This window comes from Humulus lupulus, chromosome 5 (assembly GCF_963169125.1).
Source record: "Humulus lupulus chromosome 5, drHumLupu1.1, whole genome shotgun sequence".
Lineage (NCBI taxonomy): Eukaryota > Viridiplantae > Streptophyta > Magnoliopsida > Rosales > Cannabaceae > Humulus > Humulus lupulus.
In genome coordinates, this window is record NC_084797.1 from 67,071,705 (window position 1) to 67,086,474 (window position 14,770).

Sequence of the window (14,770 nt, forward strand, 5' to 3'; positions counted from 1 at the left end):
ATCCCGAGGCCTAAGGCTAGATACCCCAAGCCAAAAACTCATTTCTGGCCAAAATGCCACTAAGGGTCGTGCCCCTCCTTGGCCATGTCGTGGCCTGCCCCTCAAACAAAGGTGGCCTCATTCAGCACCCACCATGATCCGCGACCCTCCCTGGCCATGCCGCGGCCCAACCTACACTTCAACCAAAACTCTGGTTTTTCCTCCCTTGCGATTTTCCTTGAAACCAACCTTCCAAATCAAATCAAAACACCACCCAAACATCCAATACAACCCCTAAACTTGATCTACATCACACCCTCATCAAAACCCAAGCTAAACACAAACCAAAACTTCCATTAATTCCAACTATCCACAACAAAACCACAAGCTAAAAACTAAAACCAAAACAGAGCAAACCAAGGAACTAGTGGCTAGAAACTTACCTCAAACTCATGGTGTGATGCTCTTCAATGGTAGAACACTCTCCCAAACTCCCAAGACTTACTTCCCAAGCTTGAATCCTCAATAATGGCTCAAAAATCACAAAGGAAATGAAGGAGAAGGAAGGTACGGGTAAGCTCTTGAATATACTCTGTTTCTTTTCATTTCTACAGCCATACAGGGCTTATATCTATCCTAGGGGTAAAAAGACCATTATACCCCTAGGTTAATTAAAGGTTTCTAAAGGCTCCCAAGGGCAAAATTAGTATTTCCCACCTATCTCATTAATAATAATTAACACTCTCCAATTCCCGCTATTCTCGATAATCTCAAACACCAATAATTCATATCATGTTACCCTTTAATTCCCGGCAACGCTCTAATCATTAAAGTCACCCCGAGACTCATCCCGAGCCCCGAACTTAAACCTATTATGACTAGACTGCTAATCAATATTCCAAGATCGTCTCATGTCGAATAGCTCGAACAAACCCACATTATAATGTGGTATCAACAACATAACACCGACATGCATACAATTATGCCCTCAACGGGCCAAATTATCATCACACCCCTGTAATTAAAATGTGGACCCACATGCATGCATTTAACATCATATTATAATATAATTCACATATACATGCATATTATCATTTAATGGCGTAATTAAACAAGTATGGCCCTCCCGGCCTACTAATCCTGCCATTAAACAACATCGGAGAATTCAGGGCATTACAAATATGATCTACTTACACATCGCAGTGTTATGTTATTTCCAGAACATTAACAAAGTAGATAAGATCGGATGTATTTGTTATATCGGACTGGATCAATATTGATAGTAGATAGAATAAGTAAACATACCATTATTATCTATTCTAGTCATATCATATAGTTGACCATAGGTCAATTCAATCTCAATTCTGAGTGGTTAGTATTCTAACTGATTGTATTATTTGAGTTCTTTGACTTGTTCGTTACTAGCTTACCCTACGGAATAGCCCATACTTACATTTTGGGAACTCGGTAGTATAATTGAGTGGGAGTTTAATCATAGATATGAACATCTATAGCTTCTGATGATTAAGTGAAACGATGGTTTACTTTTAGTTTGGTTCAAGGTGCTAAATGATAGAGATCTCATTTCAGTAATTAATATTAGTTTACTAAAATATCATTTACAAGGAACTAAGTGTTTTAAGGATAAAATACAATGAGGGGTAAAACGGTATTTTAGTCTCATCTCATTGTAGACCGTCTAGAGAGGATTGAGTGATCATTATGGTTGTAACAATGGATAATTAATAGTGTATCTATATTTATTATAGAATGTTCTATGAATTAAAGAGTGCAATTCTGAGTCTTTAGTGGAGTCACGAGGAATTAATAAGTTAGTAAATTTATTTGTTAGATTTATAATAACTTATTGGAGCTTGATTTCATAGGCCCATGGTCCATACTGTACCTTGGATAAAATCATCTAGATAGTCTCAATTAATTGATTTAATTATCAATTAGAATTATCAAAGTTGACCAGGTCAATTTTGGATAGTTTCACAGAGTTCTACAATTTAGAGAAGAAAAGAGAAATTATGGCAGATTTATTATTTAAGATAAATTGGTATCTAAATTAATAAATAAGTTTAAATCAAGGTTCAAATTATAAATAATTAATTTTATAAAGGATTTGAATAATTATTAATTAATTAAATCAATAGAAGGAATAGATGCCTTGATTTTAAGTCCAACGGGCTTATAATCAAATGGGAAATTTCACGGGCCTAAAGCCCATGATAATTTTGACCTAAGACTGTTAATTGACTATTATTTTATTTATTTTTAATTAAATAAATGACCTAATTGAGTCTATAAAAGGAATGCTAAGAGAGAGTTGAAAACATAAGTTGAATCACAAGTTTATCTATTAGGTTTTAGATTCTATCTACTGCATGAGTCCTTTTCTAAGCCTCAATTTTTCTCTTCTATTCTTGTTATCTCTGTATCTATCTCATGTGTTGAGAATTGCCCACCCTAGTCTAGGTTATTCCAAGGATACTTTGGAAGGCTGTGAAGAAAATTAATGAACGGTTTAGAATCTTGGTAATACTCTGCGACATAAAGGATACAAGGGTTAGAAAAACTGAAGGAATGACTCATTGATTCCGCTGCGTATAATGTAAGTGTTCTTATCATTATTTCTTTTTGTATTCAATTTTAGAAACATGTTCTAGGTTGCTCATATTAACTTGTTTAATATTAGATCTACATGAAAATAAATAAAGATCATGTATAAGTTTCCTAAGAGAAATAACCCCAAAGAAGGCGAAGGTGAGGAATTTTCTTTTTTAATCTGCAATATGTGTAAGTACCTACTTTTTATATTATTTTATTTTTTTTCATATGATATATCGGGACTGGGAAATAATGAAATCTGAGTTTTTTTTCAAGTTTTTTAACCCACCTCGATATAAATCGACATGCCTCAACTTGCCTCGATGCATACTCACTCTATAGGCCTCGATGGGCCTCGATTAACCTCGACAGGCCGCTATAGGCTTATTTAGGTGTTTAGAATTTGAATGTGCCTCATCAGAGCTCGATAGGTCTCGATGCAGGTCGATTGTACATAAATGTAGAGGTTACCTCGACAAGCCTCGATGGGCCTTGACAGGGCTCGATATAAAGTGAACAAATTGGGAATTTGTAGAATTTTGAGTGTCTCAATATGCCTCGATAGACCTCGACAGGTCTCGATGGCCTTATTTAGGTGTAGAATTTGAACGACAGACCTCAACATGTCTCAATGCAGCTCGATTGTACATAAATGTAAATGTTATCTCGATAGGGCTCGATGATGTTCCAGATTGCTTTAAAATATAATTAAATTTAATTGTACCTCGATATGCCTCGATAGGTCTCGAAGTGCCTCAATAAAAATAGTATTGCTTTGAACATGTATTACCTCGATATGCCATGACAGGCTTGATGGTTACCAGATTGCTTAAAAATGTATTATTAACAGTTTTTTTTGTTTCAGATACCTGACCTTATTATACCGTTGGAGAAGCACTTTCCTGCTCGTGTTACTTATAGAGGTAGTGCTTACTTGGATACCCTTATAGAGCACTGATTGAATGGGCAAAGGCATGCCCATTGGGATAGTTCTTTAAGGCGAAGGCCTTTAATTTATTTTTATTTTTTGGGTTGGGGGGGGGGGGGGTTCTACTACATCAGTTGATGTTGCGTAAGGTGGAAAGCAAGAAGCTTGAAGAGGGTCAGTTCTACGTGGGCAACTCTCTCTGTAGATTTCATATTGTAGAGTTTGGCCTAGTTACCAGCCTGAATTTTGGAAACACACCATCCCAAGATGAGTTGAAAGAGCATCTTTCAAGTGATCGAATCATCCAGGAACATTTTAATGGTGAGGCGAAGGTTAGTTTCGGTCAGTTGGAAGATGCTCTGAAGGCCTCGACAAACCCAGAAGATGCATTTAAGGTGGGTTTATGCTACTTGATAAAGGATGTATTGCATTCCCTTGAGAAGACAACCAACATTTGGGGTGATTAGCTGGTTGAGGATCTTGATTACTTTTTCAAGTATTTGTGGGGGAAGTCTTCCTTTAAGAAATTGATTAAAGGAGTTCAAAAAGACATGAAGAAGCAATTGAGAGACTACGAGGACAAGAAGAAAGATGGTTCAGGGAAACAACAGAAGGAGTCCAAGTAAAGTTTCTATGGCTATGCCCCCGCTCTCAGTATTGGGCTTTTGAGGCCATGCCAGATATTGGGAGGAAATAAGGTGAAAAGAGTGGGAACCAGATTCCTAGGATGCTTGGTTGGTCTACGAAGACTGATATCTTTCCTTCCACAGCTCAGTTGGTTTCGTTGTTCGACAAGACTCGAGTAAGTTTAACTTTATCTTCTTAAATGTGACAAATTAATTTATTGACGGTTTACTTTATTAAAGTATTTCTGACATATGTTATTTCTTAATGCATTGGGTGGTATTTTCCATGTTGAAGCCACGTCCCGGTGAGGTAGAGTACTACAATAGCCTCCTAGATGTTGATGGTCAATTATTCCCTGAGTTGGGATCAGTTGTAGGGGAGTCTGAGACTGCAGTGGAGGAAGTAGAGCCCAAGAATGAGGCAGAGAAGCTAGTGGAGGTTGCAAAGGCAGGTTCTATTTTTTATGAGGATGTCCCGAGGGTTGAGGAAGGCACTACATAGGCTGTTGCACCTTCCTCTAGTCAGGTTCCCCAGCCTTATTATGAGCAGTTGATGCAGAGGCTCCAGAGGATTGAGGAGGGTCAGTTTGATTATGCGCAGTTGGTGCAAAGACTCTAAAGGGTTGAGGAGAGCCAAGCGACTTTACTTAAGAATCAGACAACGATCATGGAACTGTTGGCTCAGTTGATTTCAGTGGTTTCTAATCGATCTAGGGAACATAATCAACTGATGATAACTCTATGGTATAGAGTTATTTTTATTGGCTTTAAACTTGATTTATCACGAAAAGAGTAATGAAAGTGTGTTGTTTGTTAAGTTTGATTAGTTTTTGTCTTCATTTTCTATTTAGTATGCTAGCTTTTGAGTCTTGTAAAATTGTTATTTTTAGCTGTGCTTATTTAATTAAATCATGTTTGTTTGTTGCTAGGAAAGAAAAGTTAAAATGCCAAGGGAAAGGAAATGAGGCGAGGCCAAAATGGACATTGAAGCTTAAAACTGGGATAAATTGCTGAACAAATTGCTATAAAAATTCAGCATTCTGGGCAGTGACGTGGACAAAGTGCAGAAAGAGGTTTTTTCAGCTGAGTCAACACAGAGGTGGCTGTCATTTAACTTTATGACAGTTGGCTGATGTGACAATGGGGGACAACAGAACCGTGGGCCAAAAGGGAAGTTGTTGGGCTTTCTAATTAGGGTAAATGAGGTGTACCCTAAGGGAATAGAAAAAAAGAAGTACCAGCCACCACATATATATCAATACACACAAAGGGGGCTGTGAGGGTGGGAGAAAAGTTGCAGAAAAAAAGAGCATGAAGAAGAAGAAGAAAAAGAAAAAGAAGGAAACACAAGGAATTGAATGAGGAAGATAAGGACAAGAAGATCCAACCTACAACACCATCAATCTAGGCTTTGTTCTCATTTCTTTCTTTCTTCTCTATTTTGTATTTTCTTATTTTGCATAGCTATTCTAGCACTCATGGATATTAATTTTCTATTTTGGTTTATGTTTGCTACTTTAGTTATGAGCTAAAATTTTGAGACTTGAATGGTTGAAATCCCCTTTTGTCATGTATTTTAAATTTGAATGCATTACTTAAGCTAAATTGTCATTGTTCATTCAAGTGAGCTTCATGTTTATTTACTGTTTTTGTTTGGAAATTAATGGCAGGTTATTAAGCTGGATTTAGTACTGGAAAGGTTAAATCTAGTAGTTGGTACTTGAATGATGCAAGAGAACACCCATTTTCTAGGTTGTTCTTAGTAAGTAGAATAGGAATATTTTACTACCTTGCATAACTTTGAGAATTGATGCTTAAATTATGTTCTTGAATCTGATTTAATATAGGAATATATTGGGTTAGATGATAGAACTTATTTCATGAGTTTTGGAAAAATCTCATGGGCTTGTAAGGAATTCTAGTTAACTCTGTGCGTTTTGCTGAAGTAATGCTGTAACAACTGGGCAGATAAAACATAGCGGGGATTTAGCTATTCAAGTCTATCATTCCATAGATACTTTTTCTTGCAGTTAATTTTCCAGCGTCTGTAGCAATATTTTAATCTTGATTCCAGTTTAATCATTTTATTTTAGTTCACAACATCCAATCTATTTATTTTCTTAAAATTCCAAATTATTAAATAATTGGTTTTACATTAAATTTGACTTGCAATCCCTGTGGAGACGATCTTACTTATCACTTTATTACTTGTTTGACGATTGCGTATACTTGCGTATATTAATTTTCACAACAACCGACCCACCCACACTTAGATACATAGTCAAATATTATGCCTCATGACTACGAGCCTGATGATCCACCTTCCACTCCACAGGCCCAGACATCTGTTGTTGCCAGTGATGCCGATAGTCCTAGTGTGCGAGTGTTATAGCTTGAGGAGGCAGCAGGCCTTGAAGTTATCAGGAAGAAACACAAGCCTAAGAATTCTAATGACTTCACCGACCCCACGAAGAGGTGAAGATTAGATAAACAGGCACTAGTTATGGACCCTTTGAGGAAGTGTGACCAGCAGCAAGAGAAGAGTTTCCATAAGTGGTTGATAGGGAAGATTGACAACAAGAGGGATCGATTTCTCCATACTGGGATGCATGACGTGGCATGGCTCTTGAAGTTGCACACCATTCGGACTTGGCTTTGGGATTCGACATGTAAACTACAATTATATTTTATATTCAATCCTAAAACATATTGATGGTACTGACGAATTTACATGTTTTTTCAGCATATTGACGCCGCTCTGCACATGCTACGCCGTCGACGCCATTTTTATCACACCGCATTTCGATAGGATGTTGCTATCATGAACATCACCTTCTCCAGGTGTGCCTAGGTCGTTGGAATCATTTCAAGGAGACCAGTGAGAAGGTGTACATGGGATGACGACGTACTTAAATTGTTGAGGGGCGACCCAGATCAATACATCGTATTCTAGGCAGCTATTGATGAAGTATATTTTGCCTTGCACATTCCACAAGCACAGCATTGGTGTCACCATTGAAGTGTCCATTCCATTGTGGCGCATTAACATTTATGATTACAATCATACCGTGCTTAGTCAACCTCTATTGGCATAAATCATTAAGCCTTGGTGCTTATTGTTTCCTTCATTGTTGTACAAGTCTAGCTTGTTTAACGACCATGAGCAGCTCTAGTTGCAACCTGGCCAGAAACCAAACTAATTCCAGTACTGTCATCTTGGCTTTGAGGAGTTGCCTCAGACTAGGACAAGGTATTCCTCTATTTAATTAATGGTTTTTGAAATATGTTTATTGAATTTAATTATACAAAATGTATTTATGATTGACACAAATTCAATTATATGCAGTGGGGATTGTAGTATGTTTGGCATCAAACATATCGAGCATTTGATTGCCAGGCTACCACTCGATACCGTTACCGATGCGAACATGCAGCTTTTCAGAACCAAATGGTGTGTGGACCTATTCTTTCAGACATTGGCACTATGATGATATTTATTTTATCTTTTATTGGTACACATGTTATATAGACTTGGATATGGTTAGTTTTGTATAAGGTTCAATAGGTGAACATTATTTATTTTTTGTACATACCTCGATAGAACTCAAAAAAATATCACTAATTTTCTACCTCAATCTGCCTTGATATAAATCGATTAGGCTCAACCCAAAATTTTCACTAGTATTAAAAAATACAACTAAAATCACATAAAAAATTTCTGCCTCGACAAAAATCGATAAGTCAAACAAACTGGCTCGATGAGCCTCAACAACACCATCCAAGGAATCAAAATGTTAAAATAAATCTGCCTTGATAGACCTCAACAAACCTCGACAAGCCTCGATGGGGCCAAATCAAGCTATGAACATAGCGGCCTCAATGTTACCTCGATAGACCTCAACAGTATTCAGGACGAGGTGTTGTCGAGGCCTCTCGAGGCAGACAGGGAAAAAATTGCTAAGTTCTTTTTATTTAGATCAAAACCAATAAAATAATAGCAAAAATACCTGAATGAAATAAACACAACAAAATCATTTACATTATTATAATAGTAATATCCCAGTGACATCGATTCATACACCAGAAGTTTTCATAACAATAATGTGATCATAGACAAGTAATTAAGTAGTAACACATTGATAGGACAATGTTTAAAGCCTAGCATTACATGATTTCCTATTGTGCCCACTACCACCACATCTGCTACACTTACGTGGTTGGATGACCTTTTCCCTGCTAGAAGGATATTGGTTGTTCTTCGGCCTACCCAATTTCTTCTTCTTCGGCCTTCCTATAGGATTTTTCTCAGCAGGGATGCCGACAACCATATCTCTGATATGATCAGGGATTACTCATTCATCCTCGTTACCAACAGGGTAAATAGTTTCCTTATAAGTGTCCCTCTATGACTCGATTATGTAGTAAGGGGAACACAATGAGTAGATGCTTACTCTCCTTTTTTTGGCTGCAGCAAATGCATGGACACACGGTATCCCAATGGTTTGGAACTTACAACAGGAGCATGATTTTGTGGCCAAGTTCACCTCACCATCACCATCAACCACAAGAAATTCATGATGACCAAGGACTTGGAAATCTAGGAAATTTGATTTCACACCCATTTGCTTCAACTCTGCCTCCATCGGGGGTGCTAACACACTTGTTGCTTTTGCCGCTTTTTCATGTCTATCGACAAACCACATTTGTAGAGTGAATGGTATGAATTCAAGAAAAGTGGCAACTGAAAATCTCCTTGCCTCCTTGGTTTTATTATTAAAGTATTCTGCGTTGTTGTTCGTCATGATATTGTATCGATTTCCAAGAAAATAAGCGCGAGTCCACCTTTCAAAACCACTTCCCTCAAGATATTGAGCAATGGGAGGATCAATTACCTTAATCTTTTCAAAGAACTTCTGAAATTATGTCTTTCGATACGCGTACACTGCACACCCCATGATGTCTTGACAGTGGTCGATTTTGAATTTTGCCACCACATTCATACAGATGTGGTGGTATCAAGCACCATGGTAGGCATCTGGGAACACAACCTCCAAAGCATGAGTAATGCTTGCATGTCTATTTGATACAAAAGCTAGGTTGTCAACGTCCCCTATGGATTCCTTCAATTTTCTCAAGAAATAAGTTCAAGAGTTATGGTTCTCACTGTCCACCAGTCCGAACGCAATTGGAAACAAATGGTTGTTTGCATCCAACGCAACAACACAGAGCATGTGACCACCATACTTGTTCTTCAAGAATGTGTCGTCCACACAAATGACAAGACGACAGTACTAGAATCCCCTCCTAGAAACACCAAGGGAAAAGAAGCAATACAAGAAACAACCATCTTCTACTACAAAATCAGTAATTGTACCTGCATTCTTCTGCTCCAACTGACATAGGTATCCAGATAACTTGGAGTATGAATCTTCACATGTGCCTCTAACATACACAAGTGCATTTTCTCTGCATCTCTATGCCTTCTCATAGCTCATTTCAATCCCGATACCGAATACCCGGTAGAAAATTTCCTCTTGATTAGGTGGCCAACAACCCATGGTGCTTCTTGACGGTGGTCCTTCTCTTAGATTTCTTGTGAGCAAGTGTGTACATCGTTGTAGACCATAATCTCAAACATTTCAGACCACATTTTTTTTCTTTGCCCTCAATCTCCAACCACAATCAGGATCCTTGTAGGTTATGTACCACACATCAATACCAGATTTCTTCACCATAAACTCAAAATTATTCTTCATCGCCAAGGTGCAGTACTCCTGAAGTTGTGCCAGTTGAGGAAGAATGATTTCGATGTTAGGCCTCTATATCTTCTTTCATAAACATGGGAGCACTCCAAGTTCTACGACCTTCGCCTATGTCCAAAGGAGAACTCCATATATTGTTCTCTTTAGTTCCACCTAGACCTTGACGATTACTGCTGGTCCCATGTGTTTGTCGATTTTTTCTTCTGCGCTCCTCAACTATAATAACATCTAAACTGTGGTTTGGCAAATCTGCCCTAATATCTGGCCCATCAACTTCTGATCCATTAGCAACCAGATCGTCATTGACATAAGGATCGTAGTCATAGCGCTCGTACTCCGCTATGTCAGGATCATGTGGCGGGCCTCTAACAGGGATATCATCATGGACAATAACGTCTGGATTTGTCCCTAGAACAAATTTTCCAACCTCACTTTGAGTTCCCCTGAAACAATGACATTGGGGAGAAATGATCACTTCAAATCGAACTTCTTTATTAACACTGGGAGAAGCCGAAGAACTTCCTAAACAATCATTCTTAACCAATGTTACGCACAAAGGAACCATCTTCTCAACAGATTTCAATGCTAAGCCCATGAATGCCGAACATGCCTATCTTTTTTCATAATGGTAGGTTTGAAGGGTTGTGAGAGGCATGTATATGAGACCTCAAGTTTCAAGTCGAACACACATTTATCCACTTCAAGCTCATCTTACAAAATTTCAACCATTTGCTCGTACGTCACACTCTTCTCCAAAGGGAGAACTTGATTTTCTACATCCTAGAAAATCCAATCCTTATATTCCAGTTCCCAAACACCATTGTATGTAACAAATATAGAAACAGTCGAATCTGTATTGACAAAATAACAACAACAAAAATGTCAAAATTTAATAACATAAAAGAATTGCAAAATATCGAGTTCCATCAATTTTAATCAAGTTCTATCAAGGTCAACCTGTCGAGGTCCATCGAGGACCATTGTGTCTCATCGAGATGGCCATGAATTGAATCAAATCAAGGTCTATCAAGGACCATCGAGTCTAATCGAGGTGGCCAAGTATGGGAAATTTTGTATACATGTTGAGGTCCATCGAGGAGCATCGAGGTTAGTCAAGGTGGTCATCTATAGGACACTTCAAGTCCCTATTGAGGTCCATCGAGGACAATCGTGGCTAATCGATGTGGTCTATTCCTAACATCCATCAAGGACCATCAAGGCTCCATTGTTATAAAGCCATCGAGGCATATCGAGTTTCATCGAAACTCGTCGAGGTAGACAAAGAACCCAGAAAAAAAAGCCAAAAAGCTCAGTTCTAATCCGAGCATGAAACAGTAAAAAAAAAATGCAGACACAGATCTGTTCGAAATAGTTAAGGCAATGTAAATAAACAAGTTTAATCACAACATTTATAGAAAACATACTTACCCATAATTTTTTTGCCTTTGGATCTGAAACCCAAAGTGTTATTTTGCCTTGATAGGATTCAATCTTCCCCAAAACACAACCTCAAAATCTTAACAGGATCGATTCAATCTTGGTGGCTGCCTTGTTTTTTTGAGTGAGATCTTGGAATTAGAAGAAGGGAGAGCTTGGGTGAGGGTGAGCTTGGATGTGAGAGAGAAAGAGAGAGAGAGAAGACAAAATCATAAATGAAAGGGTCTTTCATATGTTAGGGGTGTTTACCGAGATTTTCGGAAACCACACTAATGGATATTAGTTAAGAATAATGATATGGAAAGTAGAAGATTAACACGGGATTTTTACGTGGTTGGGGCGTTAATGAGCCTTAGTCCACAAGTCAGTTGTATTAGAGCTTGGAAAGTCTTTTACAATGGATTTTCTCTCTATGTTTTGACAGAGTAACTGTATATAAGTTGAAGAGAGATCCTCTTCCCAGTGTTCTATCGCTTGTATTTATAAGCTCATAGGAACACTGGGTCTGGGCCGAGTATGACCCGGGCCCATCAGGGATATGGATACCCTTGGCTTCTCTGGTGGAAGCCCAATATAAAAGATAGAACACACATAGATTCAAGACTAATTAAGGCCCAATAGGGTGGCCCAAGAACTATATTTCTCCCGACAAAACGGTGCTTTTGGTCTGGGCACTTCGAGTTACGAGGCAGATTCAGGGAACAAGACCAGTCAGAGTACTTGGCAGTGCAGATCTGAAACAGCGGTGTGCAATCCCGAGGTGGCCTTTCCCACAGATGAAAGGTGGGGACAACTCCCACGCGTCGTGGGGCGGCTTCAGGATCACGGATGCTTTTCCTGGCCCAGCGGGAGGACCTGACCCGGGTTCATTTACCCTTGTCCCTTTTCGTTTACCACAGGCCCGGACTGTTTACCAGGCTCCGGGATCATTTTACGTGTGCTTCTTATTACGATCTAAACCATCTATACGTCTCCTGGATGACTGTCCTGGATCGCCATCCCGGACACAATCCGGGTCCAGAATCACACTAGGGTCGTGGCCCTCGGTTACTCATGTACCAAGCGAGCTTGGGTCGGGCCCACGTCCGAACACCCCAAACCATGGGCCTGGGCCATCGTCCCGAGCCCACGACAGGAAACGAGGATAACATTTACCCCCCAAGCCTTCCCTTGGGGCCTCCAGGAGGAGGCTTGCCTTGTTCCCGAACGCTCCACGGTTGCCTTCCCCAGTTTCTGCCTGGAATCATGGGTCCGTGACAAAGGGCAGTGACGCTGGCCGTATGCTGGGCCCGGACCATTTACCAGTGTCCGGGTACGTTTACCTGAGTCCCGCTTCATGGCCGGGGGACACGTGTCACCAGGTGACTGCAGCATGGATGGATTTCGACCTCGAAAGGTCACCTAGCCACCTCAAGGGTCGCTAGGCCTAGGCTAGTGCGTCAGCACAGATCTCGAAGCGTCCCATCCGCACGGGGGTCCTTCATTATTACTTCTAAGTTGATGTGGACCGTAGGATGGGGCGACCTTTGGCATCCGCCCCTCCTGGGCCGTTAGATCTGACATGGCGAGGATCTAGCCTGAGAGGGCTCATAAATGCCCCTACACGACTTTGGACCGTTTGATGGGGAGATACTTGTCCGTTGGATCAAAGGCCAGGATTTGGGCCTTTATAAATACCCCACAGACGCTCATATGACATTTTTACACTCTCGAGCCATTTCAAGAACTGATAAGCTTTGCCTAAGCTTTGCATGTCTGATATCGCCGGCGACATCCACCATTGCTTGCTAACTCTACACCGTCGTCTATTCCCCACGGCCCCTGCGTCTGCCCGTCTATCTGAGAACTCGTCCTGGGTCTGTCCTATCGACGAATTGCTGAACCGACTTCACCATTTCAAGAATGAAGTTCTGCCATTCTTACCGTCGGACAACCACCATCTTCTACGGCCAACAACTCACAGTAAGTCCTTCTGACCTTCTTGATGAATATATGAACTTAGCCTGCTCTTTTAATTCGCATGTTTAGGCTGCTAGAATCTGATTACGTTTAGGAGTTGTTAGGAAGACCGCCTGGTTCGGGTTTCTCTGTATCTGGATGCTTCCGGGACAGATGGCGGAGCCTTAGTAGCTCTTTTTCCGTTCCTGATAAGGGTCTCGTGGTTCCTTGGTGATCCCAGACCCAATCCTAAGGGGCTCCAAGCAGTCCTTAGGAGACCCCCCGTACCTTAACCGAATTTCTTGGGTTTAGGTACTGACTACTTGGCTTTCTTTCTTTGTTCCCAGATCATCAACTATGACAACGGGCGTCACACTCCACTCTGAGGAAGAAGTCAACAGGGCCCCTATCGTCATCGCTGGGTCTCGGACACCCAAGGGTAATAGGTGGGAAATGGACGTGGTGCCCAACCTGTTCCGGAATTACCAGATGATGTACCTCCTGAAGAAGCGTCTAGGCATCGAATCCACTCCCAGACTCTTCCACAACTGCATGGCCAAGATCGAGGAGCGGGCGCACACGACCGTAGAAGGGTTCGGGGCCTGGAGCACCGGCCACATCAGCGCGAGAGCCACGCTCCCACTCCATGACTACTTTGTGCAATTCCTGACGTATGTGGGGATCGCGCCGTTCTAGCTCCTGCCGCAAGTGTACCGGCTACTCGCGGGATGGCGAGTGTTCTGCATTGCGCAGGAAATCATGGAGCCGACCACTGCGGAAGTCTTATATTTCTACAAGATGGAGCCGCAGGTCAACGTCAAGGACAAGACCTTGGGCGGCTTCTACAGATTAAAGCCGCGAGGTAGCTACCCCGCTCCCACCAGCTCCTGGAAGCATCCCCCAGACGTCCGTCATTAATGGTTTATGACGTCCGGGTTCCTCGTGGAGAAGAACCCCACGTTGATGCTGGAATTCTAGCGAGTGGGTAAGTGCTTCCTCGGACCTTGTCCCCTTTTCATTTTATTTTTCTCTTTTTCTTTGTTTCTTATTATCTTCTTCCGGGAGGCAGGACCTTTCGCTCAAACTCCCCTCACCCCGTTCATTATGGAACGGAGGAAGTTCTATGCCGGGCTGAGCGCGGATGACCTGGACGTGGGAGGCTATGTTACCACGGACAACCTCTGACTGGTCGGGCTGCTCGCGGCCACCCAAACCATTGTCATCCCGAACCTTCAGGGCATCCAGTGCGAGAAGATCGTCGCCATCTGGGAACAGCTGGCCCTGGACCACATTGCCGAAGTGGAGAAGGCGGCACAAGCTGACGCGGCCAAGCGAAAGAAGGACCAGGCCCAGACGGAGGCGGCCTTCTCGGAGGAGCTCTTCGAGGACGCCCTACCGAACACAGGGACTCCCGGGGCTAGCGTGTCGGGGCGAGGTAACTCCCCTTTAATCTTGACTTATGCTCCCCAAGTCGGGGACTTAGCTAG

At 41.3% G+C, this 14,770-nt stretch overlaps 1 protein-coding gene across 1 annotated transcript; it reads right to left on the minus strand.

Annotated features, from left to right (window-relative positions):
* Positions 1-9,902: 9,902 nt before the first annotated feature.
* LOC133780443 (uncharacterized) lies at positions 9,903-11,749 on the minus strand. Its single transcript, XM_062220185.1, has 2 exons — positions 10,866-11,749; positions 9,903-10,759 (listed from the first exon to the last, which is right to left on the minus strand). Exon 2 carries the CDS (start codon positions 10,501-10,503, stop codon positions 9,958-9,960), a length of 546 nt encoding a protein of 181 aa, XP_062076169.1. The 5' UTR covers positions 10,504-10,759; positions 10,866-11,749; the 3' UTR covers positions 9,903-9,957.
* Between the last annotated feature and the right edge of the window lie 3,021 nt (positions 11,750-14,770).